The 25,502-nt window shown below is 48.0% G+C and overlaps 11 protein-coding genes across 15 annotated transcripts; 6 read left to right on the forward strand and 5 right to left on the reverse strand.

Annotated features, from left to right (window-relative positions):
- Window positions 1-21: 21 nt before the first annotated feature.
- On the reverse strand, window positions 22-3,273 carry FOIG_10197 (uncharacterized protein; the record flags this gene model as incomplete). Its single annotated transcript, XM_031210502.1, has 3 exons — window positions 22-2,225; window positions 2,284-2,792; window positions 2,852-3,273. 3 exons carry the CDS (start codon window positions 3,271-3,273, stop codon window positions 22-24), a joined length of 3,135 nt encoding a protein of 1,044 aa, XP_031059980.1.
- A 6-nt stretch (window positions 3,274-3,279) lies between these two features.
- Window positions 3,280-5,438, reverse strand: FOIG_10198 (uncharacterized protein). Of its 3 annotated transcripts, XM_031210503.1 has the most exons (4): window positions 5,065-5,438; window positions 4,610-5,013; window positions 4,030-4,556; window positions 3,280-3,981 (listed from the first exon to the last, which is right to left on the reverse strand). In XM_031210503.1, the coding sequence occupies exons 1-4, from the start codon at window positions 5,372-5,374 to the stop codon at window positions 3,618-3,620; spliced, it is 1,605 nt and encodes a 534-aa protein (XP_031059981.1). In that variant the 5' UTR covers window positions 5,375-5,438; the 3' UTR covers window positions 3,280-3,617. The 3 variants fall into 3 exon arrangements, with proteins under 3 accessions (XP_031059981.1, XP_031059983.1, XP_031059982.1); XM_031210505.1 differs by having other exon boundaries at window positions 3,280-4,556; XM_031210504.1 differs by having other exon boundaries at window positions 4,610-5,438.
- Window positions 5,439-6,063: 625 nt separating this feature from the next.
- Window positions 6,064-8,243, forward strand: FOIG_10199 (uncharacterized protein). Its single transcript, XM_031210506.1, has one exon. It carries the CDS (start codon window positions 6,576-6,578, stop codon window positions 7,821-7,823), a length of 1,248 nt encoding a protein of 415 aa, XP_031059984.1. The 5' UTR covers window positions 6,064-6,575; the 3' UTR covers window positions 7,824-8,243.
- Window positions 8,244-8,417: 174 nt separating this feature from the next.
- FOIG_10200 (uncharacterized protein) lies at window positions 8,418-10,214 on the forward strand. Its single transcript, XM_031210507.1, has 5 exons — window positions 8,418-9,109; window positions 9,157-9,247; window positions 9,297-9,361; window positions 9,415-9,675; window positions 9,726-10,214. The coding sequence occupies exons 1-5, from the start codon at window positions 8,932-8,934 to the stop codon at window positions 9,959-9,961; spliced, it is 831 nt and encodes a 276-aa protein (XP_031059985.1). The 5' UTR covers window positions 8,418-8,931; the 3' UTR covers window positions 9,962-10,214.
- Window positions 10,215-10,697: 483 nt separating this feature from the next.
- On the reverse strand, window positions 10,698-13,033 carry FOIG_10201 (uncharacterized protein). 3 transcript variants are annotated; one of them, XM_031210508.1, is made up of 9 exons: window positions 12,739-13,033; window positions 12,477-12,681; window positions 12,356-12,425; window positions 12,150-12,305; window positions 11,834-12,095; window positions 11,239-11,779; window positions 11,145-11,190; window positions 11,012-11,094; window positions 10,698-10,955 (listed from the first exon to the last, which is right to left on the reverse strand). In XM_031210508.1, exons 1-9 carry the CDS (start codon window positions 12,831-12,833, stop codon window positions 10,851-10,853), a joined length of 1,563 nt encoding a protein of 520 aa, XP_031059986.1. In that variant the 5' UTR covers window positions 12,834-13,033; the 3' UTR covers window positions 10,698-10,850. The 3 variants fall into 3 exon arrangements, with proteins under 3 accessions (XP_031059986.1, XP_031059988.1, XP_031059987.1); XM_031210510.1 differs by having other exon boundaries at window positions 12,150-12,425; XM_031210509.1 differs by lacking the exons at window positions 12,477-12,681; window positions 12,739-13,033 and having other exon boundaries at window positions 10,742-11,094; window positions 12,150-12,368.
- Window positions 13,034-13,583: 550 nt separating this feature from the next.
- On the reverse strand, window positions 13,584-14,871 carry FOIG_10202 (3-hydroxybutyrate dehydrogenase). Its single transcript, XM_031210511.1, has 2 exons — window positions 14,372-14,871; window positions 13,584-14,318 (listed from the first exon to the last, which is right to left on the reverse strand). Exons 1-2 carry the CDS (start codon window positions 14,672-14,674, stop codon window positions 13,650-13,652), a joined length of 972 nt encoding a protein of 323 aa, XP_031059989.1. The 5' UTR covers window positions 14,675-14,871; the 3' UTR covers window positions 13,584-13,649.
- Window positions 14,872-15,193: 322 nt separating this feature from the next.
- On the forward strand, window positions 15,194-16,358 carry FOIG_10203 (uncharacterized protein; the record flags this gene model as incomplete). The annotated part of the gene is made up of 5 exons (XM_031210512.1): window positions 15,194-15,240; window positions 15,298-15,326; window positions 15,384-15,808; window positions 15,865-16,132; window positions 16,183-16,358. 5 exons carry the CDS (start codon window positions 15,194-15,196, stop codon window positions 16,356-16,358), a joined length of 945 nt encoding a protein of 314 aa, XP_031059990.1.
- A 558-nt stretch (window positions 16,359-16,916) lies between these two features.
- On the forward strand, window positions 16,917-19,515 carry FOIG_10204 (primary-amine oxidase; the record flags this gene model as incomplete). The annotated part of the gene is made up of 7 exons (XM_031210513.1): window positions 16,917-17,465; window positions 17,524-18,089; window positions 18,143-18,246; window positions 18,295-18,500; window positions 18,550-18,667; window positions 18,715-19,089; window positions 19,142-19,515. Exons 1-7 carry the CDS (start codon window positions 17,160-17,162, stop codon window positions 19,513-19,515), a joined length of 2,049 nt encoding a protein of 682 aa, XP_031059991.1. The 5' UTR covers window positions 16,917-17,159.
- On the reverse strand, window positions 19,074-21,972 carry FOIG_10205 (uncharacterized protein). Its single transcript, XM_031210514.1, has 2 exons — window positions 21,759-21,972; window positions 19,074-21,706 (listed from the first exon to the last, which is right to left on the reverse strand). Exons 1-2 carry the CDS (start codon window positions 21,849-21,851, stop codon window positions 19,622-19,624), a joined length of 2,178 nt encoding a protein of 725 aa, XP_031059992.1. The 5' UTR covers window positions 21,852-21,972; the 3' UTR covers window positions 19,074-19,621.
- A 435-nt stretch (window positions 21,973-22,407) lies between these two features.
- FOIG_10206 (hydroxyacylglutathione hydrolase) lies at window positions 22,408-23,680 on the forward strand (the record flags this gene model as incomplete). Its single annotated transcript, XM_031210515.1, has 10 exons — window positions 22,408-22,432; window positions 22,486-22,573; window positions 22,624-22,695; window positions 22,751-22,784; window positions 22,838-23,051; window positions 23,105-23,196; window positions 23,252-23,386; window positions 23,445-23,471; window positions 23,520-23,602; window positions 23,659-23,680. The coding sequence occupies 10 exons, from the start codon at window positions 22,408-22,410 to the stop codon at window positions 23,678-23,680; spliced, it is 792 nt and encodes a 263-aa protein (XP_031059993.1).
- A 332-nt stretch (window positions 23,681-24,012) lies between these two features.
- On the forward strand, window positions 24,013-25,404 carry FOIG_10207 (uncharacterized protein; the record flags this gene model as incomplete). Its single annotated transcript, XM_031210516.1, has 3 exons — window positions 24,013-24,076; window positions 24,148-24,721; window positions 24,777-25,404. The coding sequence occupies 3 exons, from the start codon at window positions 24,013-24,015 to the stop codon at window positions 25,402-25,404; spliced, it is 1,266 nt and encodes a 421-aa protein (XP_031059994.1).
- Between the last annotated feature and the right edge of the window lie 98 nt (window positions 25,405-25,502).

A 25,502-nucleotide genomic window follows, 5' to 3' on the forward strand; every position in this document is an offset into this window, starting at 1 on the left:
CCAAGACTGCTGATTTATTAGTTAAAACTTTCTTGCGTTGGTATCGATGACCTCCAACCCACCTGGAAAGAGTTTGTAAAGTAGCATATGGCGATAAAAGCTAGGTCTTGTCATGTCTATGTGCTCTGTAGCCCTTTGAGCTATTCCACCTGCCACAAGAGGGGCAGTTTCAAGTTGTTTTGATCCTGGAGAACACTGTTTGGCGGTCTCGAGGATATCGATTATAGCAGCCTTATTTTTAGGGTTCACGCTCTGTATCCATCGGAGAAGTGATAAGCTCAGCTTTCCATCACACTCGTCCCAACCTGTGACATTTTCAATCAAGAATTCGCTAGTAGATCTATTGCTCTCACACTCAAAAGTCAAAGGAGTTTTGGTCTTGGGAAAGTGAAACGTGACTTGAGTGGGAGAGCGCAGAGGCTCGATGACGATATGAAATTCAGATGGGGCTCCGTGTAATAGGAATTGCTCAACAGCAAGACAAAATCGATCGGTATGGAACGGATATGCCATGCCAACCCAGCCTAGGAAACAATAAAATAAGATTCTTTCCCAAACGGTGTGGTCGTCTGAAAGTGCATAGTCATAGGCAATAGACGAGCGGGGGCCGACGGTAAGACTTCCTGGAGGGTTGCCATCAAGGAGAAGGTTCTTGGCCTCGAACGGAATTCGTTCAAGCGACAGGAAATGGCCCTTGAAGAAATAGCTCAACAACTGTATAGGTAGACCAACTCGAATATAGGCTTGCAGAAGTGCGTTGCCAATAAGAGACCTCTTCCATGACTTGTCGATAGCTTCGAGGTTATTCTTTAAAAACCATTCAACGTACTCAATATGGCCTATGAGTGCAGCCTGACATAGGACACTGAATGTCTCCAGTCCTGTAATTACCCCATATCGATCCAAGCTTTGCCGTCCACGGTTGACATATACCTGGATACCCTGGTGCAAGAGAGGATAGCTTGGTTCAGGTTTCAGGTCGAGAGGATCACCGACCCATGACGAAACATACTGCAGAAATCGATACGGTGGTCTATCAATCCTGGCTTCCAGACGCATCCATGTTACTCTAGCGCATGAGTCTTTGACTTCTGTCTTATCCTTCCGCAGGAATCGCGCTGCCGCAAAGATCAAGTAAGACAGTACGTCAACGCTACTAAAATCTTTCAGGTATGACTGCATTTCTGCTTTGATCTTTGGTCTCTCAAGCATGTCGGGAATAGATCTGTGTGTGAAGCTAAGGACTCCCCAAGGGCCGTAATAGTTTGGTTTGGATGGGTAACACTCGACAAGACCACCGCAGCAACCACGAAGCCTTTTGCCATAAATCTCTGGTGTTCTACTGACATCTGAATCCGTTGCGTAGCGAGACATAAACTCGTCTCGTATCGAGAGTTCCGAGTCTCTGTGATAATCTTCAAGGAACGAAAACTCCATCAGAGACAGGGTCAGATAGTTATCATTGGCAGTTCTCAATAGTGCCATGATTTGATAAGCAGTCCTTCGGTTGTTTTCGTCGAGTCTGTTGAGGATATGCTCAAACAACGCTTCCAAGCCAGGTGGAAGACCGTCAAGGAGTTGAATTAATTGATCCTGCGTCACGTCATCCTCGAACTTTTTCCGGATCTCATTAACCACCAAAACTATCCAGAGGAAGATACCGCATGCTTTCCTTGGAATAGTTGTAAGTAAATGCTCTTTGAGGGTAGAGTTTGGAAGGTGAGATAATGAATCCTGAACATATTGTCTCATGTCAAACCAGGTCAGTTCGTGAAGTTGGAGCCGATAATCCGCCGAAAACCCGTTCAGGAATACGTTGTAGTCTCGACTGGAAACAACCATTTTCAACCTCCCTTCAGAGTCTTTGACCCAGTGTCTTAACAATCTTACAAGATAAATATGATCTCTGCTATGTGACTCGTCGTACTCGTCAATGCCATCAACGAAGAAGCAGAAGCAGACCCGAGGAGCGCACGATTCGCTGTTGAAAATGATCTGTTCAAGGGCAGACTTGGCAACATCGATCGGCAAGTCAAACTTAGTTTGTATCTGCCAAGGGCTAGTCTCGACCTCCTTCCAAATATTTGGTAAGACATTTTTGATAAGTTCAGGAAAGGCGTGGAGTATGTCGTAGAGAAGAGAGCGGTAGAGACCATCCAAAGACTTTTGCATTTCGGTTCCGGCTGTCCAAAAGAAAAACTGGGTGATGAGGAGGGATCTATTCCCTACAACGAGTAATAAGTTTACCATCTCAGGTTAAGCTCGGGGTAAGTGAGAACTTACCTGCCCATTTTTCAAATTCAAGTCGAGTTTGCCCATGTGTGCAAAGCAGTTTCATCAACGTGGACTTGCCTGAGCCCAGTTTGCCCGAGATATGGAAGATGCCCTCCGATGAAGACAGCCAATTCATGAAAAGTTCCCTTGATTTCGACTTCATCTCATGCATGTCAAGGGTCTCGGACTTGCTCATCCCCGTTGCCTCGTTCTCGAGGGTCTCATCATCTTCTATCAGCCAGTTGAAAGTCTTTTCATGAGGGTAATGAACTCTGTCATCTCTTTCGTGCATGTTCTCGAATTTAATGCTTTCAAGAATTCGATTCTGATAAATGGCAGCAAGAGCATCATCCTGAAGACCTAGAAGACGGCGTAGTTGAGTACCGGCTTCGGTCCCGATTTGCTCGACTTGCACGCCACTCCTCAACGCTTCTGTATGCCTTTGAAGTTCTTCTAGTCGCGATGCATCGGTTTGGGCCATGGCTAGAATCCTTTTCGAGTACACTGCCAAGTCTTGACTATTTGCGACTGTGAGATCCTGTAACGGATGAAGACAAGGATTTAGGGAATCTGATACCTTGAAAGATCCACTATGCCCAATGCCAACTGACTCCGACAGTCGTTGAGCTGCTTCTCCAGATTCTTAATCTCGCTTTCGCAACTCCAAGCCCTGTAAGCAGACCGATAGTTCTCAAAAGAGCTCTTACTTTTGGGTCTTATCTTATCGAGGAGGTCGAGGATTTTCTGCGATAACTCGTGGCATTTTAGGGCGAGGTCGTAAAGACCCCTCTGCTCGGGTAGGACTCTGGCTTGATCTGCTGATTTAAGTCTCCGAGAAAGGGCTTTCATCTCATCCACTATAGCTTTTCGCGTCAGGTTTTTTTCGACGCTACCGTCGAGAGAGTCGCGAATTTCCCGCGCACTCTGTAGTAATTTGACGCACAAAGGGACAAAGGAAATGATGGCAGACGCTAGGCCAACGGCCGTGACAGGATCCATCGCGGATGGGCACTCGATCTTTTGGTGGGTGGGAACAAGTGAGGTGAGCTGAGGGAAAAGGCCTTCTCAACACAGCCTGATTTAAAATTGTTGTTGCCCATGCCGTGCTGACTTAAAAGAATTCCACCAATTGAAGCTGCAGGCTTGGAAGACTCAGCCCCGTTAGGCATAATGGAGAGAAAAAAGTTCAAACTTGAGTTGGCTCTGTATAATCTATGACTGGTGAATATTCTATGTCTAAGGTGATTCAATAACTCCTTCCATATGCCGCTTTTGGTCCATTAATGTCAAGACACAGTATTAAGTAGAAATTAGTAAGAAATAATATGGCAAACCCTCAAGATCTAGCCCTTCTTTGCCATAGCCAACGCCTGTGCGGCCCTTGCAGAATACTTGCATCGCTGTCGAATAGCAGGACCGTACTTGAAGAAGATGAATGGCATGGGTAGACAAGCAAGTGACAGAAAGGCGGGGACTGTACTGGCCCACTGTGTTCCTAGGTTGTCGTACATCTGCTTAGTGAAAAGTGGAAAGGCGGCGCCAAATAGAGATCGCAACACGGCGTTTGATGCTAGGACCGAGGCAGCGTAGATGGTGTATGAATCGATGAGATAGCTGAAGATACTGTGGAACACGAGAGACATGCCGAGACCGAAGGGGGCACCAGCGGCTACTGGGGACATCCAATGGACTGAACGATATGATGTCCTGTCAACTGTTAGTGGAGATGTTGACTGTAACAAGACCTGAGCTTACCATGCGAACCAGAACATGCCAGCAGGGACACAGATACCGCCGAGCATACATCCCGGGAGACGGTATTCAGGAGGTACAGGTTCGTTGCCGAACCTTTTCGTGACCTTCATATACCATATGTTGATGAGTCCAATCGTAGGAATGGCACTGATCATTCCGACAGCAACTCCCAGGAAGGCCAGACCTCCCTTGCCAGCAGACCAGCCCCTCTCAAGCTGGAAGACGACAGGATATGCGCCAAACAGCATGTAAAGGGTTCCGAAAAGAATAGCTACGTAGATGGAGAGAAGAAGGACGATAGGTTCGAAGCATAGGAGTTGCCAAGGACGAATGAGGGCCTTCTTGAGAACGACGGCTGGTGGATCGGCCTTGCCTTGGTGTTCGTAGATGGAGATGTAAACGTTGCCAGTCTTTTTGGACAAGAAGTCGGCTCGGTTCTGAAGGATGTAAGGTGCATAGGTTTCGGGAGCGCAGCACATGTCGAGTACCCAGAAGAATCCGGCAACAATGGCCATCAATCCCATAACCTGGAAACTCTGGTTAGTGTATGATGTCGGAACCAAGGACTTGGGTGACTTACCCATCTCCAGCCTTGACCGTCACTCAAGTATCCACCAATGAAGGGACCCAAGCTGGGACCCAGTGCAGGCGCCAAAGAGAAGAATGCCATAGCGATAGCACGCTCGTCAGCATTAAAGATATCAGAGATAACACCGCCAGCATTGGTCAGAGGTGATGAGCCAAATGTTCCGCAGAAGAAGCGAAGGACCAGAAGGGTAGCGACGCCATTATCTGCTGTGCATGCTGCACTAAAGACAACATACAAGCCATAGCTGATAACGAAGATAATTTGTCGACCGTAGATTTCGCAAAGCGGTGCCCAGAGTAGAGGCCCGACAGCGAAACCGAGGACGTAGAGGGAGACGCCAGCAGTGATGAGTGTATGGCTGGCCTTGAAATGAATCATAAGCGGCACAATAGTACCTGTCATATAACATGTCAGCTATGTCGATTGCCGAGGGTTATAAGACTGACCTGTATAGGCACTAGAACTAAACGCGACAGCAAAACATGTTGCGGCTGAAACCATTGTGATGGTCCATTTCAACCACTTGGGCCAATTGAGTGGGTTACCTGTATCATCAGGAATCCAGCTAACAACAAACGGATCTTCAAAGGAGCCTGATCCAGGATAATTATGGTTCTCAACAGCTTGATCAACTCTCGTCCTGTCAAAAAGAAGTTTTACCAACGAGCTATGTCGCGGTTTCGATTCTGGTGTCTTTTGTCGTAGTGTTTCATCGTCGCTCATACAAGAGCTAGGCAAATCTGGCCTAGAAGACATGATGTTGTTGTGAATCTGCAATGATTGCTCATACTATTCCTCAAAAGGACTTCCAAGACGGGAGGGCGAGCCCTTTATAATAATATGGCGAGATCGGGGTTCCATTTCGTCGGGAGCGCCGGTGAGCGGGCCTCGAAGCCGGGGTGAGCAACAGGTGATTTCTGCTGTGACTACGGAGTCACAGGACGGATTTGAGAGTGGTGAGATCCAGATTTGGGCAGAAGGGGGTCTAACACCTTTCGATCTTGCGGGTATCAAGGAACGTAATTAGATCTTGATGACGAAGTCTGCATAATCTCTCCGGGGGGTCGGGAAATCGCAGTCTGGCAGCGCCGACATTTTCGATACTTCTTCTCTGGATCCACTGAAACGTGGTTTTGACAGGTGCTAGACAAGGGTTTTGGTAATTAGAGATAAGAAGCTTGGGCTGTTGGAATCATGCTTAAATGTCCGACGGAGTTTGTAGGGGAAAATGGATACGAGAAAAGCCGACTGTGGATCTGATCAGTCCACTATTTGCCGTGCGTTCCCTACCAAAACTCCGGCCGAGGTTTGGTCGTAAATAGAATTGGGTCTACTCATGTGCTGGCAAGGCTGATCACATGTTGCTGGGCTGAAGAATAATTAGCGATTATAAATATTGAGACGTGGTACTTCATGTGATTTTGGTATGAGTTAATCTATTCCATGTCTTTGTTACAAATGCCAAGACTGGCTTCTTGAGGCCATGGATACGTGGCTAAAATTTGCATCATGAATCATCTTTCAATGTCCCAAACTTGCATCGAGATCATGATGTTAGAATTATCGTATCATGTATCGTGAGTTTAAAGTTTGTCGGCTTCTTGGTGTTTTCCGTACTCAAGATCTCGGCCGAAAGACGGACTTTGGTCTTGATCATGTGACGAGGTCAGGCAGTCATCAGTGGCGACCATCTAGTCTGCACATTTGACGTCTCCATGATGCTTCATTTGGCGAATATTTTTGCGATTCCCTTTCTTTATCGCCACAAAATATATTTTAAGCCCAAAAAACCTTTGTAGGTAGTTTTACGCTGATCTGGGTCGCTGCTCATCAAGGTCCCCAACCAAAAGGTGTCCACTGAAAGCGCCCTAATTGATAATCTCGAACTGAGTCACCAACGTCGCAAAAACTCTGAGTTTCATCTCACAAATAAATTCGCGACTGGCAGAATATTACTATGGGACGTACAGAGCCATCTATCGGCCGACCACCAGCGGCTTTTCGCAAAGATGCACGCTCCAAAAAGGCCAAAGCCACCATCAACAAGGTCATCCCCAGCCTCCTCCCTGGGTATCCCGGTGCTCAGAAAGGAATCAATTCAGCAGAGCTCATACCTTTTATGAACACTACAGTCTTGCCTGAAGCATATGGGAAACTCTTGAAGAAACATGAGGACAAGGGTGATGCAGCAACAAAGGGCAAAGCTACAGTTGGCGCTGAGGATCCCCATGAGAGCTTGGAAAAGCTTAACACACCAAGAATCTCAATCAGGGAAGTCGACACGCTTACTGCTGCAAGAGATCTTCTTGATATTGAGACACCGGCGGGCGTCAAAACAGATCTTGGTAATACTAGAGCTCATGTGACAATCTTGAACATGGGTTCGCCTCTGAATCCTGGAGGTGGATTTCTCAATGGTGCGAATAGTCAAGAGGAGTCATTGTGTATGCGCACTACGCTATATCCCTCTCTCAAGGACGAGTGGTACCGACTCCCCGAACTTTCTTCGATTTGGACTCCGATGGTGTTGGTCTTCAGAGATGAAGACGGGAATGATCTGGACAAGAAGGATCGATTCTATGTCGACTGCATCACAGCTGCAATGATCCGCGGCCCGGAATTCGAGCTTGACGAGGACGGAGTAGCATCATACGCCAACAAGAAGGATCGTGATACGGCGCAAGCCAAGATGAGGGCTGTTATGCGAATCGCTATGGTCAAAAAGTCCAAACGACTTGTACTTGGAGCTTGGGGCTGCGGCGCGCACGGAAACCCCGTCGGTGAAATAGCAAGGATCTGGAAATCTGTTCTAACTCCAAGATGCGATAAGTCAAAGCCGCTAAAGGAGAGATGGGAATACGTTGATGAGATTGTGTTTGCGATCAAGGATCACAATATGGCGCAGGCTTTTGCGGAAGCTTGGGGTGACGGTCTTGAACGGCAAGACGAAGAGAAGAACGAGATTAAAGAGGAGGATGAGGAAGATGCTGGGGTAGTTGATCTGGCTGATATCAAAACGCAAGAGTTGAAAGATAAGATCAGGGAGCTGGAGCAGAGGATCCAGAAGGTGAATAACCCGAAGGTGTCGGATGGCTTGAAGACTATTCTTGAGGGACTGAAGAAACAGCTCCCGGAAGAGGATGAAGTTTCGACTCAGGACAGTGAGTGGGAACATGTCAAAGCTGAAGGCACCGGATCTAGCTGATCTGTCGATCTGAACGTTGACGTGGTATCGTTCCTCGTCAAAGCGCGTACGTCAATGCATGGATCACTAGCAAATAAACACCCAAACTTTCATCAGAATGGAGAACTGTCACCCAGGGTAGTATCAACACCTGACTAGCATGACAGGTAGATCTCGGTAATTTGATATCCGCAACCTCCGTCCGCATCCCTCACCGTCTTCTACACCGACCTAACCAGATGTATCTAATCACCAGACCAATTATCACATGTATCACGATCTCCATAGCTATTCTTTCATTTGAGATCTTTCATCTCGCTAGTCTATCACTGGTTCGTGTTGAGTTGCAGTGCGGAGGTGATCCCGCAGCCCGGACCCGTCTCCGCATTCAGCTCATGATGGCGTTCATTGGTCATCACACTATCGCGAACACTTTACCAACTGGGCTATACTTATTTTTGCTGAGACAATGGCATAAAATGCTGGTATAGCTCTTGATCGACATGTCTGCACTTTATATAGTCTGCCGCTCGACCGAAAGGCTTGGACTTTGATGTCCAAGCATCATCTTGCCAAGGAGGAGAATTGAGATTCCTGGTCATTTTGATGAAGCTTTCCTTGATTCAGAACTAGCAAAGTCTCCCTCATGATTCAATGAGACCCAGAGCGCATTGGAGTGTCTCGTCCTGATGTTCATCATCGATATGGCTGCAGACCAACGTGTCATGTAAACCACTGTCTGTTTGAGTATTCGGGCTTGATCATCATCCCGGACTCCAATTATCCATGGACGACAGGTGACGGAGGTTCGCGTTTATTCGGCACTTCAAGGCCGAACCGGCATTTCAGACGATCTAGAGATTGGCCTGAACCTAGCAGTCGCTTGTGCATGGATCTAACTGCAAGCCAATGTAACATCTCCGCATGCCTTCCCCAGAGCCCACTTCCCCAGACCATCAACCCGGGGGAATGGAAACTCTATTTCTCTTTGGTAGCTGTGCTATAGCTTATAAAGTATTGGAGCTTCCCCTCAATATTCGTCGTCATCAAGCTTGAGCTCCCCTGTCTCTCATAACCCTCCCCTACCAAGCTCATACACGAACGCGTCTGCTCATCTACCAAGCTCAACATGTCTCCCCGTAACAGCGTCAACGGCAAGCCTCGAAGTGAAGGCGAAGAGTTGGATCATGTTCATCCAACCCGGAGCATCCCCATCTCGCCAGAGTTATTCGAGCAGCTTTATCTTCAGCCACAGAATAGGGTGAAGGGAGACCTTCGAAAGACCTTCGGTAATCCTACGCCAGTCGGTATGTACTATCGCCTTGAACAGCGCCTTTGATACTGACGCGTCTAGCTTTGGCTGGGTTTTTGATGTGCTCCACGCCAGCATCCATGGGCCTACTCGGATGGCAGGGAGCTGGTGGCTTTGCTGCCGCTGCGAACGTGTATGTCCCGCCGTCCTTTCGATTGTAGAAGTTAGTTAATAGATCGCAGTGGTGCCTACTTTGGCCTTGGTGGTGTTCTTCTTGTATTGGGAGGTATTGGTGAATGGATTCTCGGTAAGAATTGACTCTCACTCATTGTCATTCATCAGCTAACGTTAGTCTTCCAGGAAACACCTTCCCGTCGACCGTCTTCTTCACCTTCGGAGGTTTCTGGCTTGCATTCGGTACAACTGTCGTCCCTGACTCTGGTGCCTACAGCACGTATTCAACCGACGGTACCGCTGCAAATGGTCTCACGCAGCCTCAATTCTACTCGACTTTCGCATTTTTCCTGATTGCTATGGCCATTCTATGCACAATATATTCTATCGCGAGTATTCGAACAAACGTCGCTCTGTTCTCCATCTTGCTCCTGCTTGTTCCTTGCTGTAAGTCCAACGTCCTCCTTAAATACAGCACTCACTAACCCTCCCAATAGTCTCTTGCCTTGCCGCTGCCTTCTTTGCCGTTTCTCAAGGGAAGGCTAATCTTGCGCTCAAGTGCCAGCATGCTGGAGCGGGCTTGTTGTTCGCTCTATCATTGATCGGCTGGTATATGTTCATGTCTATTCTGCTCATGTCCGTCGACTTCCCCATCATGCTACCTCTGGGCGATCTCTCGACCATCATCCGCGGCAAAAGTGATGCAAAGAAGGGTGCAAGCAAGACAGTTTAAAAAGGATCACATGGCTTTAGGGGCATTGTCGTGTCGATGGGAGGACCCCTTGTTATATTGGGAAAGGAGACGTTGATAATCAAGAACCTGGATAGGAACACGTCTTATAAAAATCCTTTTTGCCGTCGTATATTGCTTTTTGAGCTTACACCCACGTTTTGAGGCTTGTTTATAATGGACCAATATGTAATTAATGTCAATATGATGAAGCACAAAGGGCTTTTCTATGATGTTACAAGTGATTTGCTTCTAATCTGTTAATTGCTCTTGATGCATTTCTGTCATATAACGCAATAGAGTATCTATACTATTCAAGAAACAGTCGATCCTTTTCTAAAGAATCGATCGAGGAAAATCGGCATATGGGGGAGTTGTATTACAAAGCTCTTGGCCATTCAACTTCACCACACACAGTAGAATAGTCTGGGTTACTATGGCTATCTCTTCAAGTTGATAAACCATTAGTTCTGCCGCAAGCTTTATCTTATCAGAGATAAGCAATCTAGATATTCCGTTTAGGGAAAGCTCAAGATAGCTTTCGGCTCATGAGAATCTCATTGGCTGAAATACGCTAAACCACAACCTTAGAATCGACCATTGCTACCCTGTACCTTCTCCTCTTCGCCGGCCTGTTGTCTTTAGCAGGACTTCAATGCTCTATGCACTACCTTTTTTTTCCTCTCAATCTTACAGTATAAATGGTTCAGCTTCCAATCAATTGATATGAGGCTGGGGGGCTGGCTTGAGTCTTTTATAAGTGCTAATTCTAGACTCGCGTATTTTGCATTGTTCAGCAAGCGCAGCTTTAAAATTTTAGAAATGATATTTGACTGCCGATCCAAGATGGACTAGTATTAGATCAACAATCAAGGGAAACCCATTATATAATCTAGGCAGATACAGAATGATCATGAATATCTTCCTTCTCGCCACGTCTGCCATGGCCAGGCGCATGAGCCACCTCTTCTCTTTGCGCCATAATGGTTTCGAGGTTCTGAGCCAACAATTAGCATCATGTTTCGGCCAACATACTAGAGAGAGAAGACTTACAGGCCCCTCAAAGGTCTTCCCGCGAGCAATCCAATAAATAGCAATGGCGAGGCAGCAGATTGCTATGACGACAGAAACATAATCTGTGATGATGTAAGCAGACGAGTAATTACAAGAGACAGAAAATATGTACTCATTGTGTTTCCAGTGACATGTAACGATGGAGGGAAGCAGAAAAGCTGTTTCCAAGTTAGTAACTCGTCCTACTTCGCTGGAAATCAACATACCACTGAAGTTACCGAAACGTACAGACAAGCTGTCCAGTTGACCAGATATCCCCAGAAGTTTCCAAGCTTCCACGGCGTATGAGGGTGCTGATGCGGAGCGAGGATGCCTCTACCTCGAATGACCAAAACGAAAATTGGGAAAGCGTATGATATGTTCAAAAGAATCGTGCAAGACGCGATGAAGGCGTTGAAAGCCACTGTAGGTCCTAGATAAAGGGCACCAAATAGCACGTTGAAGATATAGGTGAAGATGATCGTACGAACTGGAACCTCCAACTTCGGGTTGATGTGGTTGAAATATCGGGAGAAAAAGAAGCCATTATCTCGAGCCATGGAGTATATCAATCGACTTGTGGTGGTGATAGATCCATTTGTGCCGTGTATGAAACACAGCCCTAGCATGCAGCTGATGATGGTAGATGCTGCTCGACTGTTCGTGGCTTGATCGAAAAGAGCGATCAGGGGCTGACCGGTAGGCGAGCTGACTACCTTGTCAACATCAGTCAGACAGAAGAGGATGACTAGGATGAAGATCAAGCCACTGTTGGGGTCAGTATTTCATGCAGATTGCTTTGGTCAGGGTCTCAATACTCACGTAGAACCACCAACACCAATAGCATAGACGATTGCAAGGGGGGCATCCAGATGGGGATTAGGCATTTCTTCAGTCATGTGCAAAACCGCGTCAAATCCAATCAATGATAAAGCGGATTGAAGTAGACCCAGAAGCCATGCCATCCCATCTGACCATCCCGTCTCGTTGTTGAACGTTGTGAAAACGAACTCGGCGCTAGTCTTTTCTGACATGGACAACAGAATAATGCTGATGATGACAACGCTTAGAATTGACCAGTAGACTTGATGACACTGTTAGAAAGCTATGTCTCAGGCTCTTGTGAGTGAAAACTTACGAGCGAAGTTGCTCCAAGGTCCAAGGATGGAATTGCCCCAGATGTTCACGATGGTCGAAAACGTGATAATGGCAAGGAAGACAAGGTATGTTGTCCAAGAGTCGACTGGCGTTGATCTCCCCGACGCGACGACAATAGCGGCAGCAATAAACATGGCTGAATCCAATTAGCACAAGCGCCTACTTCTTTTGGCAAGGAAGAGTCACCGGAGAAGATCGCTTCAGTTGTTACAAGGGTGAGCCAGCCAGCAATATTAATCCAGCCAGCACAAAGACTCTGAAGATTATTAGCTTCCCGTAGCGTTATCGACTGTAGAGGGGGGCGTACCAAGAACCTCTTCCATCTGTCACTACTGAGAGCGTACACAAAATGATACTGCCCGCCTGCTGTTGGCCAGATAGCTGCAAGCTCACCAAGACTGAAGGCTAGAGCGAAATTGCAAGCAACACAGAAGATGAAGCCGTACAGGAGCGCGACTGGGCCTCCAGACGGCATGACGATGCCAATTGTGCCACCTAACGCGATCCAAGTGCTGTAGAAGTCAGTATAGTGAGTCTTTGGCTATTAAAGGCAATGTGGATCTGCTTACTTGAGAATGGCAAATGTCATCGCGACCATGGTCAACTTGCTGAGACGCGGGCGCAAGTGACCTTCGGTGACCTGGTGAGGAGTCGAATCGGCCATGGCGAAAATAGTTGGCGAAAACTGCCAAGTCTTGATCTATGTGAGTCCTTATTGCTCTCAACAGTAGCTACGTTCAACAAGATGGGATATATCTTAAATAGACCCCATCACGAAACGTTCATAGACTGCAAGCGAGCTGATAAGAGTGCCAAGGAGTTCCCCCAGGCCAAGAGTGCCGAGATAAGCTTTTCCAGGGTTAGTGGTTATCGTGCGGGGAAATGAAGCGAGATCGCGGTCTCTGGTGTAACCCACGCGTTGCACTAGGCACAATTAGGATGGCACAGTCTGGACTTACTTTGCTGGGAGTAGCGGCATCGCGAACCCCTTTATGGTTTGGCCACTTATCTGCGTTCGCCGCATGGAGACGGACGTCAATTAGATAGGATATCGAGATATCTTTAGCCGGGTGACGATTTAGTCGACGGAGTTGCTGTTGCGTCGTGACTCGACCCCCTCAGACCGAGTGCAACATACCTTGTCTAATCGCCAGTGGCTTTATGTAGCACAGCAGTGACGGAGTTCCGGCGGTCGAATGGACGCCTATCAAACTTCCGACCTAACCGCCTCTCTTGGGAAACTGGATGCAGCTCCGATAGTTTGCACACGTGATGATCCTGCTGGCCGACTGACCTTATCGTTGGAAACCCCTTGTTTTCGAACCAACAGCAGCTGAGATTGTGTGTCAACTGCTTTAGTATCAGGATTTAATTGAGGTTCACAGGGATCACTACTGGACCATACATGCACTAACGAGTGTTGATATGGATCAATTTGGTCGAGACTCTGCTAAAAATAAAATTTGTTCTGATGATCTGATCAGAGATTACTGCTCGCCTTTGCACTAGGTTCTCCCCATCCTGGAGTCAACAGTAAAGCCAACGTAGTGTACTCCGAAGTGGCAAAGTTGGACCCAACCGCCCCAGCACCTGAAGGACCCGGATCGTGGTATGCACTGACAATACGAGCTCGGTTCTTGGTCACTTCAATAATCGACCCGCTCTTGATCTCGATGTCCTGCGGTCCTGTACTTGCTTGGTCAATGGTCGAGCAGATGCTATCTCTCTCAACTAAAGCGACCATGACGCTAGCGACCTCAGACGGCTCTACTAGAACATCCTTGCTGGTATCAATCATGGCAAGCTTTTCTGGGTTCTCCATGAAGAGAGGCGTCCTGATGATGCCTGGTGCGACTGCAGCGATACGGACGCCGACTTGGTCAATCTTGGCCATCGCGCGCACGAATCCACTAATCGCATGTTTTGTCGCATCATAAATCGCTGTAGAGAGACAGGTGTCTTGGGCGTTGGTGCTAGAGATAATAACAATCGTGCGAGGTTTCTTTTCGTATCTCAAGAAACGAGACAGCGCCAATTGAGCGGTCCTGATAGGATGAACCAAGTTGATGTCGATACTGGCATAGCGACCGCCGTGGAGGGCATCCTTGCTTTGTGGGGTTCCAGGAGGATACCAGAAGCTGCTAAAGCTCTAGATAATCACTGGGTCAGTGACAATTAACTTAGGAGACCTGGAGTGCATACCGGTTCGTAGACTCCAGCGCCGGGGCAGACGATGTCAATCTCGCCGAACTCCTCTTCTGCCCTTTCGAAAATTCGCTCGAGATGAGTCCAGTTAGTTACATCAGTCTGCTGGAAAACAGCTCGGCTCTTGCTTTCGACTCCGCCAGAATAAGCGTCCACCAGCTTCCGAGCCTCAGGTCGCAGAGTGAGGTCGGCAAAAAGGACATTGCATCCGCCATTCAAAAGCTGTTCAGCAAATGCGAGGTTGATGCCACTGCCAGCACCAGTAACAATGGCTGTTTTGCCTCGGATAGAATGGGACATGTTCTGCGTATACCTTTGCTTTCGTGGGGATTAGTATTGAGTGGCAACGGAGAACAGCAAATCGAATGATTAGCCCCTCATTACATATTTGAATGATGTCCTTCATACCCTCTTTCGATAACGTGCCAAGATATCACAAGCTTCAGCGCCATCCTCTTGACGATGCCAAGTTTCTATGACAAGCCATGGTATATTGGAGACTCTTTGCGGGGTGATAGTATCCAGTCCATGCGGGGTCAGATTTACGCTGCTTGTGACACTATCTGGACTGGACTCGTTCCAAAGCTTTCTATGGGTCTGACAGATAAGCTGAATGCTTGATCAGGAAGGGGGACCCCTTGATGTTGGTCCCACGGTGGTCCAGACTCACCATACCGAAAATGGTATGTGTTGCCTGAATAGCTCCATCCATCCCTTCTACGAGCACGCAATCATGTACCTCTAGTATTAAAGACCTGGATAGGAGGCTCAAATCAGGTTGCGAGCCTTGCCACGCTAACTACCGTTCGAGCCGGCACCATGGAGCGAAAGACGGATACCAAGACTTACAAGCTGAATCATGCGATGTGAGTTCATCTTGGGCCGCTCACTCGACCTATGCATACTTATCCCAAAGCTAATAGGATTCGTGTGAAGGATCCCAGAAGTGCGAGTAAGTAAAATCACCATTGACCATTTCGTGTGGGTTTACTTAACAACCCTCTTACAGTCCAGTTTTACGAGCTTCTTGGCCTTAGCGTTGTCCAAAAGCTTACATTTCCCGAGAATAAGTTCGATCTTTACTTCCTTGGTGTCGACAGCCCAGGTTCGCCGTCTCATGGGAAGTTCACCTTCGATCGTCAAGGCTTAATCGAGCTCACTCACAACTACGGCACTGAGAGTGATGAAAATTATCGAGTGAGCAATGGCAATGAAAAACCTTATCTCGGCTTCTCTCATATCTCGATGTCGGTGGCGAATGTGCAGTATACCTACCAGACGCTGGCCAAAGCTGGTTTCAAGTTCCAGCAGGATGTCTCCTCCGGGAACGAGCCGGTAATTGCTCTGGATCCAGACGGTTACTGGATACGCATCACTGAGGAGGGGTCACCAAACAAGAGCACGGCTTCCAGCCCTCCTGGCTCGTTTAGTGTAGTATGTCTGCATCCTCCTCTCAAATCATGAAATATCGCGAACTGACATTCATGTAGAATCAATACGCCCTGCGAGTCACCGACGCCACTCGATCCGTTCGCTACTACACAGAGAATCTCGGAATGAAGCTGATCAAAACTCTCGACAGCCAGAACGGAAACTCAAAGACATTTCTTTTAGGGTATCCTTTCACCAGCCCGTTCACCGGAACAGAAGATTTGTCACGCCGTGAAGGATTACTCGCTCTCATCTGGCAAGGCGGAGAGAACGCGATATCAAAAGTACATAATGGAAACGATCAACCTCAAGGATTTGGTCATATCTGTCAGTTAATTCGTCTTGTTTCTATGGTAGAAATAACTGACTTTGCAAAGGTGTTACTGTCGATAATATTGATGCAGCGTGTGCACGGTTGGAAGGACTGAACGCTGCGTGGAAGAAGAGACTCACAGATGGAAAGATGAAGAATGTTGCATTTCTTCTTGACCCTGATAATTATTGGATCGAATTGGTGCAGAACGAAGGGTTTACTGGCAAAGCAAATTTCTAGACTAGGGATCCAAGTTTCTATAGCCAGCCTCCACATCAGATGAATTCATTCTTTTCCATACCCTAAAGTATTATGATGTGAGCTCTGCTGCCCCCCATGTCATACCTTGCTCGTACATATGATAAGACAATGATAGTGTTGAGTCAACTTACAACATGCTTCTTCAGTCTCCCATCTCCGCTCGCTTGTCGTTGAATCCTGGCCACTTACTAACCGTGATTGGCAACTCTAGCCTAGGTTTTGCGCTAAGACTTGGTACTGCGACCAATTAATCCTTCCCATCTGCCGAGGTAGCACTTACCGAGTTAGGCAAGTGTAAGGAAGCGAGCAGTTGGGTGAACTTCATACGAGTCGAACAGCTTGAGTAGCCGGCCTGTCCTCAAGCTTCAACTGGCATTCGGGGTTGATTAGCCTTGCTGCGTACTGTAGTTGAGCGTTGAGGTATGCAAGTTTAAGCCATCTTCCGGGGTAGCTCCTCTCCTGGCACTGAACGGAATGGGGCCGAGGTGGAGAGCTCTGAGGAGAGCTTTACTTGGTGACGGCTTGCCCATCGTGGTAGAACGTGTCGAGCACCCGATTCCGTACAATAATTCACTCAGATCAGACAGGCTAAGGGTCTACATATCCGAAATATCGGCCCATGCTGATTATAGGCAAAGATTGGAACTTCTCAAGTTGAGATTACGTTTGTCCATCGCATTCATGCTGTTGTTGGATAAGTATTTGATGCAACCAAAGGCCCTCAATTGAAGCATCTCGCATCAAGTTCAAACAAGACATCTTGAATCAATACACATTATAATGTCAGGTTCAATCCCTCATCCCTTCGATCCTCTCAGCGGAGAGGAAATCCGGCTGGCTACCTCTGTTGTGCGCAAAGAGCATGGCGATGCAGTCCACTTCCACGTCATAACGCTGCAGGAGCCGCGCAAGGCTGAGATGGTTGCCTGGCTTGCCAATCCCTCCAGCGGTGCTAGGCCTCGACGTGTTGCAGAAGTTGTCATCATTGATCCACGAGAGGGTAAAGGCCATGTTTACGATGGACTTGTCGATTTGAAGAGTCAAAGGATCACAAAGTGGGAGCGCGCTGAAGGACAACAGCCTATTGTGAGACCGCCCCCAAGAATCACATCGGAAAAATAGCTAATTGATGACCATCTTGCAGCTTATCGTCGAAGAAATGCTCGAAGTCGAAGAAGCCTGTCGCAAAGATCCTCAAGTCATCGAACAATGCCGAATCAGCGGAATCGCCGCAGACGAGATGCACAAAGTCTACGCTGACCCATGGACCATCAGCCACGACCCTCGATACGGTAGCAGCACACGCCTATTCCAAGGCCTAATGTACTTCCGCCCAGATGTCGATAACTGCCAATACCAATATCCCCTTGACTTCCACCCGATCTATGATCCCAGGAAGAGGGAGATCATCGCTATCGATATTCCTCGCATTCGACGACCTCTTCAGAGAAACAAGGCCGTGGATTACCATCATTTATATATCCAGAAGGAGGGTGGGTATAGAAAGAACTTGAAACCGATTTACATCTCCCAGCCGGAGGGTGTTTCGTTCAATGTCAACGGAAGGGAGCTAGAGTGGCAGAATTGGAAGTTCCATATTGGATTCAATTATCGTGAGGGTATTGTCTTCAACAACATTACCTTCAACGATAAGGGAAACGTCAGGCCGATCTTCTATCGCATGTCTCTTTCCGAGATGGTTGTTCCCTAGTACGTTGCCATCCGCCCTTCTTGACAAGTCTCACACTGACATCAATACTTAGTGGTCACCCCGAGCCTCCTCATCATCGCAAGCATGCCTTCGATCTGGGCGAGTATGGTGCCGGATATCTGACAAACAGTCTCTCACTTGGCTGTGACTGCAAGGGTATGCTGCCTCTCACTCCCCAGCTAGTTCACCAAGCTAACTGTAAAGGTGCCATTCATTATCTCGATGCCGAGCTCCCAACCCAGACCGGTCAGATTAGAAAGATTGAGAATGCCATATGCATCCATGAGGAAGACGATGGCATTCTGTTCAAGCACACAGACTTCCGAGACAACTCAACTATCGTCACACGTGCTCGAAAGCTTATCGTTCAGCATGTCTTTACTGCTGCCAACTATGAGTACGCCATTCAAGTATGTTGCATCTGCCAAGTATCAAGAGGAGACTACTAACAGAACACAGTGGGTGTTCCATCAGGATGGTACCATCCAGCCAGACATCAAGCTCACTGGTATCCTCAACACCTATATTATGAACCCCGGTGAGGACCTGCAAGGCTACGGAACGCAAGTCAAGAAAGGTAAGTCTTCCAATGACGGTTACGACCTTCAGACTAACCTTACCAAGGTGTCAACGCCCATAACCATCAGCATCTATTCCTTCTCCGTATCAACCCCAGCGTCGACGGACACGAGAACACGGTCCACATGGTTGATGCTGTACCTTCGGATGCCCCAGTTGGCAGCCCAGAAAACCTGTACGGCAACGCCTTCTATGCTAAGCGCACCAGACTCGAGACGACTGGCCAATCTATCACTGACTACAATGGTGCTACATCTCGCTCCTGGGACATTGTCAATGAGAACAAGCTCAATTCTGAGAGTGGCAAGCCTGTCTCGTACAAGCTTGTGAGCCGAGACGTGCCGAACTTGATGCCCAAGGAGGGTTCTCTTGTATGGAAGAGAGCCTTCTTTGCTCGTCATGCTGTTCATGTGACGAAGTGTAAGACATTCTTCATCCTTACGTATCTATGCATCATGCTGACCATTTTCAGATGCGGATGATGAGCTCTGGGCCGCTGGCAACCACGTCGCTCAGACCTCCGGTGAGCCATCCAGAGGCCTCGGGGCTTGGGTTGGTGACGGTACTAAGAGCGTCGCTAATACTGATATCGTCCTCTGGCACACGTTTGGTATCACGCATTTCCCCGCTCCAGAGGATTTCCCAGTTATGCCCGCTGAGCCGATTACACTCTTGCTCAGACCCCGTCATTTCTTCACCTGCAACCCTGTCATGGACGTGCCTCCTTCTTACTCAATCACTCCCAGTGAAGTGGCTGCTAAGAAGGCTGGATTTGATACCACTGATAAGGTTAGCAAGCTAGCGGCTATGAGTGACTCTTCGTGCTGCAAACCACCTAAGCTATAAAGTATTGGGAATGTGTATTAAAGGAAGGATGTTGTACGCGATGCAGGATTACTTGGTTTCGAATGTAAAGTACAATCACATCATTATAAATACATATTGGACCACACTATCCCCAGTTCGACTTCAAATTCCGACTATCCATCACATCTATCCAATGCGTCGCATACTTCGCGCACTGTTCCGTGTCATAGGCTTGCCAGATAGCTTTGGTCAAATCTTGCGCTACTGCCACTGGCTTTGGGGGGAGGACGGTCTTCAACGTCTCCAGACGCTCGTGAAGAAATTGTCTGGCAGCCATGATTCCCGCATTTGCATCTGGATCTGGCTCTGGCTCTGACTCCTCTGGCAGCTCATCGTGAAGGCCAGCGAAGTCAAGGTAATGTATCATGTCGCAATCCTCCAGACTGGCATCTTGGCTGAAGGGAACATCTCTGGGGGTAGTGGCCTTGACTTCAATATGTTTTCGCCTGAGTCCAGTGCTGGCCGAGACGCAGAGTAGTGGCTGGGTCATTTTGCTACCCGAGTCTGTAGGTAACAGTTTCAGTATGCTCACCAAGTTCATAGCGATTGGGGTGATCCAGTTATCCCACAAGGCTTGGGCATCTTTCGCCTGTGATTGATCCAGCTCGTGTCGTCTTACGATGAGTTCTGGAAACGTCTGGTACAATTGCAACAGGGTTGATTGACGGTAAGCTTCGGCAACGTTGAAGAGGTGTTGATTAGGCGTCTTCTTGTCATTCGTCTCTCCAATTGTCTCGCGGCATTCCACATCGAGATGGCAAGTCTGCTTCTCTACCACGGCAGCTTCTTCAATGAGCTGCATGGCAGCGCTGATGTTGGCTGACGCAAACATGTCTTGTGGTTTCCGGATTTTGCGTCTGAATTTGTGGCAAAGTTTCATTGCCCGCATGAACAGTTTATAGCTGTCGCTTGAGACCCCAGTCCACGGATGCGGAACCTGTTCAACTGGGTCTGCCGTCACAGGCGCACTGGCAGGAACTGCTTCCTCGACGTCACCCATTTCTTCCATTTTCTGTAAGCTTCTACAGCTCGATGTCACCATGGACAATAGCATTTCGCAGTAGAGCCAACTCTTATTGAAGAAGGATAGCAATTGCCGCTGTTCTTCGGATAATGCGTGCTTGTTTTTGTTGACAGCATGAAGGATGGCTTTCGCTTCGCAGAGAAATGGTAATCCCAGCTGAGTGGCATTGAGCCAGCAGATGCTGGTTCCAATTCCCATCAGGGAGAACAAGAGACTTGTAGGTACTGAATTGAAGAGTTGGTGCGACTTGACAGTATGCAAGTCAGCTCTCATGATTTCGGCCGCCGCCTTCATGTTCGTTATCGATGTCTGCCGCATCATTGGTACTTTGGCGGACAGGTGCGCGGCCGACATTGCCTGTAAACTTAGATAAACGAGCTCGCAGTTAGACCATAGAGCGGCAGCAATAGTCCGGTTGAGGTTGACATCAGAATCGTAATTGGACCACAGAGAACAGACGTGGCGAAACCAGTACTCGATGAGCACAGATGGCGTATATGTGATTGCGTTTGGTGTCATTTCGAATGTCAGTCTGCCAGGGTCGACTGTCGGTAAGGGCATGTTGAAGTCAAAGGCCATATTACCAACTGGAATTGAGAGGGTTTCTGAAGCTGAAACTAGGTCGTTGTCACTTTGAGCAGACCCTAAGAAATCGTCTCCCCACTGCAAGGGGGATACGGAGGACGTCATGTTTGATAGGGAGTAAGCGTCGTGATTTTCGCTGTCGGTGCCACTGAAAGCATGGCTTGCTTCCTCGTGTTCTTGTTCCAATTGATTTGAGAAGAAGTCACCGTCTGTAGACATCGGGAACAAGGGTGACACAATGCCGTTGAGGTGAAAGACAGGCGCGCTTGTAGCTGGGTCAAAATCATTGGGAACAATCGCTGCTGCCGAGCTAATGGAGTTTCTACCAGCTACAGACGCACTCTCTGATCGATATGAGATCTGAGAATGTGTGTCTGGTTGAGCCTCCGTGGACCGCGCCGAAGGTGAACCCTCTGTTCGCGACTGACGAGGTCGCGATTGGGGCTGTCGAGTGCGCTTCTCATGCTTGGTAGACCATCGAACATCCAACCGGTATCCACCACATTTCTGACCACGTGCAGCGCATGACTTGCAAGTTGGTTTTGCTTCGTCGCATTTTGCCTATAAATGGATGAGTACACATTCAAAGTACGGGGATAGTTCCGATGCCTACATGTTTTGACCTGCATGTTACGCAACCGCCCCTGGATCGGGCAACTCGGCCTTGACTGGATTGCTGAGAAGGCATCTGATAAACAAGGAGCATTTAGAAAAAGATGAGATTCTCCCGATATTGCTGTTTGTCGACCCGGGATTGATGGATATTGTCACAAGGTGACGATCGTTGGATTCTGTCAGTTCAAGTCCAAGATAAGGATCGGTAAAAGTTGAGATTCAGCGGTCTTACCCCGCAAAATGCCAGGCTCGACCCTGTGACTGATTACCTAACAGTGCCTCTTATACCGGATGAAGATAAGTGTTTCAGGGGTCGGGCCTCTGAAGATTAGCGGTTGGCTGCGCTGACAGTTAAAGTTCAGTAGCGGCTGATAAGCCTGGAACACCAATCACGTTTGGCTCAATCACTCACATCCTGGCCCGGCACTGATGGGGGCAGAAGTGCGTCGCCTCGCCCTAAACCCCTCTGTAAAAATTCCCTCTTTTGTTCTAATTACCTCGGCTGAATGGATGCAATTTCGTCACAAGCTCAGCAGGAGGGGCACATATTATAGAGACTATAAATGACTTAGACCACTAAACTATTGCTTGGAAATAACATCATCGCCTTGTATCTCTTATCTTATCAAGCCAAACATTTGTGCAACATGTTTATCCAACCGATACCCATGTGTATGTGACAGCTCAATGATTACCTGCTCCTTCTTGTCGCTGATTCTTAGCAGGGTGGGGAAGCAATGACAACTGGGCTTATCTGGTTGTCGATGATGAGAGTCGCGACGCTCTGATTATAGACCCTGCAAATCCTGGAGAGTAAGCGCTTGATCTGGATTTACTTAGAACCCGGCTGACAAGGTCTCCAGGGTTGCTCCGGTTCTCATTGCTGCTATTCAGTCAAACAAACTCAATCTTGTCGCTGTAGTAAACACTCACCAGTCAGTCATCGACAGTCAACGCTGTGTAACAGTACTTCGAACTAATATCATCTAGCCATTGGGATCACGCTGGCGGTAACGAAGAGATCGTATGTATCGTATCGTGTCTCTTTCGACTGTGCGGACTAACGAGAAGACTTAGCTAGCTGCACTAATCAACCTCAAACTTGACGTTATCGGAGGCAAGGACTGCGAAGGAGTCACGAAAACTCCAAGTCATGGTGAGACTTTCAAGCTTGGGAACATCGCGATAACTAGTATACATACGCCATGTCATACGCAGGATAGTATCTGTTTCTTCTTCCAAGATGGGGATCAAAAGGCAGTTTTTACAGGCGACACCTTGTTCACTGGCGGTTAGTTGCCCAAAGTCTGGGAGAAATACAGTTTGCTCACAGAGACATGACAGGATGCGGGAGGTTCTTTGAGGGGACTGCAGAGGAGATGCACGTGGCGCTGAACAAGCATCTTGCATCACTTCCAGATGATACGGTCGTCTTTGTAAGTTACCCTATTCAGTATCAACCTTGTATAGGAATTAGACTGACGAACACAGCCCGGTCATGAGTATACTCGAAGCAATGCCGAGTTCGCAATCTCTGTATCACAGAGCGAACCAGTGCAGCAGCTTCTGAGCTTCTCTGGAGCAAACCCTGTCACAGTGGGCAAGTACACGATCGGACATGAAAAGGTCGAGCAGAAATCCTATGGGGTTGATTGAAAGCACTTGACTGATATTTATTGTTTAGCAACATAATGTATTCATGAGACTGGATGTAAGCCCTCATATCAACAAGAGTAAGAATTCAGCGCTGACCAAATAGGATCCCGACATCCAAAGGGCGACTGGAGAGACAGATCCAGTTAGCGTTATGGAGAAGCTTAGAGAGATGAAGAATGAGTACAAGTGAGTAATTATGATCTGACATTCGAGACAAGAGTATTTTGGTTGACTCTTGCCAGAGAACCTGAGCCGAAGCTGTGATGCATGAGATCCCATCGGATACTTATACAGTTAGGGGCACTGCATCAAACAATGATCTGTCGATCTTCTGCCCAAATCTACAATGCATCTTTAATAGCTCCTCTTACTTCTGGTCATATGATCTGCACATTCTCCATCTCGTCAAAATTTCATCGAGACTCTCAACCTACCCTATGGGCCTTGCATATAAATGTTGGATTACGTAACTTCCATTGGCAGGATAATGCACGTGCACCGTAAGCTCTCCGATCAACATATGAAACGCGGCAGGCAACAACCGTCATCATTTTTCTTTTTCCTCTTCCATCATCACATTTCACTAAGGAGCAACAATGGATGATTCTTCAGAGACGGGCCGGGTCCCAGGCCCAGAGCAGCCGGAAACGGTGGAAGCAGGTTTGTCGCTGTGCAATTCTTGTCCTTCGCCGGACGAGATCAGGCTGGAGCAGAAACACTGAGACAGATAGAAGAAGAAGAACAGTATCTCTCGCCGCATCAGTGGTCGGATTTTTACCACATAGACATTCCATCCTCGCCGAGTTCGGTGGAAACACCAAGTTCACCTACATTTTCACCAACTTCGCCGTGCTATTGGTGGCCTGATGAGGTGGACGATTCTCTGCCTCATTGGAAAGACCATGTGAACGAGATGCCGCTGTTGCCTAATTTACGGCCCCGTGCCATGACGCCACTAGGCTTCCGGGATGAAGATCCTAGTGAGACGGTTCAGAGACCAGTTCCGCTTTTCCAAAAGTCGCCATGGTTTAAGCTTCCTCCCAATATTCGACGAGATATACTGCGACTGGCCTTTGGTGATCGCCGTGTTCATATGAGTTTATCCTTTCGAGAAAAGCATACATCTGATGACGAGAAGGTCGAGTCTTGGCAGTGGTTTGGTTCCTTTTGCCATCGGGGAGAGACGCCCAGGCCACGAGGAAATGCAGCAGAACAGCAGGAGTTTTGGGAAGATGATTGCAAGCATGGCGATATCGAGCCCCAGAAAATTGGCGTAATGAGCTGGCTGCTTTCATGTCGCCAGAAGTCAGTAATGAGCAATATGCTACATCCGGAACAGAATGCTGACTGGCCTTGGCAGTTACGCTGAGATGGTTGACTTATTGTACTCGAGCAACACGATTGCCATGTCTGGTGAAGCGATGATATCGCGTATCGGGCAGCTGGTGCTCCCTCAGAGGCTCGCTGCGGTCACTTCTCTCGAAATCAGGTGGCCTCTTGAGAGAGAAAATGAAGCTTGTGCTGGACATCACGATGAGCACACAAACGCCATACGCAGGCTACTTCATCCGTTCCAGCTGAATGTTGATCAGCTGAGCGTTGTTATGGATACGTTGTCACGCACAAGCTTCCCCAACCTTCGGAGACTATGCATATCGTTTGAGAAGGAGTACAGTCAACGTGGTATCTCCAACCCTGAGGCGCACGATATGCTTATCAACAAGCTGCTGCAGTTTGTCAAGAGCAGACCCAAGTTTAAAGAGTGTGCCTTTGCGCTACCAGAGAAAGTTTTCGGTACTATCACTAAACATATTCGACCTGTTAACTCCGGCTTGGAGAAGGCTCGAAGATCTTGTAAGCAGGTCTGGTGCGCTTCCGATGGGAGCCTGCATATCATGCATGTGCCTTTTGTAAACACCTATCCCGACCCTCCGCCGTATTTGGAGAACAGAGAGGATACTGGATTCTGGCTGCTAAGGATAAACTAGATAGATAAGGTTGGTTCTATGGGACGACGTCTGGACCAGGCCAGCCATGATGTTCTGAATTTGTGTAACATGATCGCGGGGTTCGAATCAAACGCCGA

Source organism: Fusarium odoratissimum (assembly GCF_000260195.1).
Source record: "Fusarium odoratissimum NRRL 54006 unplaced genomic scaffold supercont1.17, whole genome shotgun sequence".
NCBI classification, from domain to species: Eukaryota; Fungi; Ascomycota; class Sordariomycetes; order Hypocreales; family Nectriaceae; genus Fusarium; species Fusarium odoratissimum.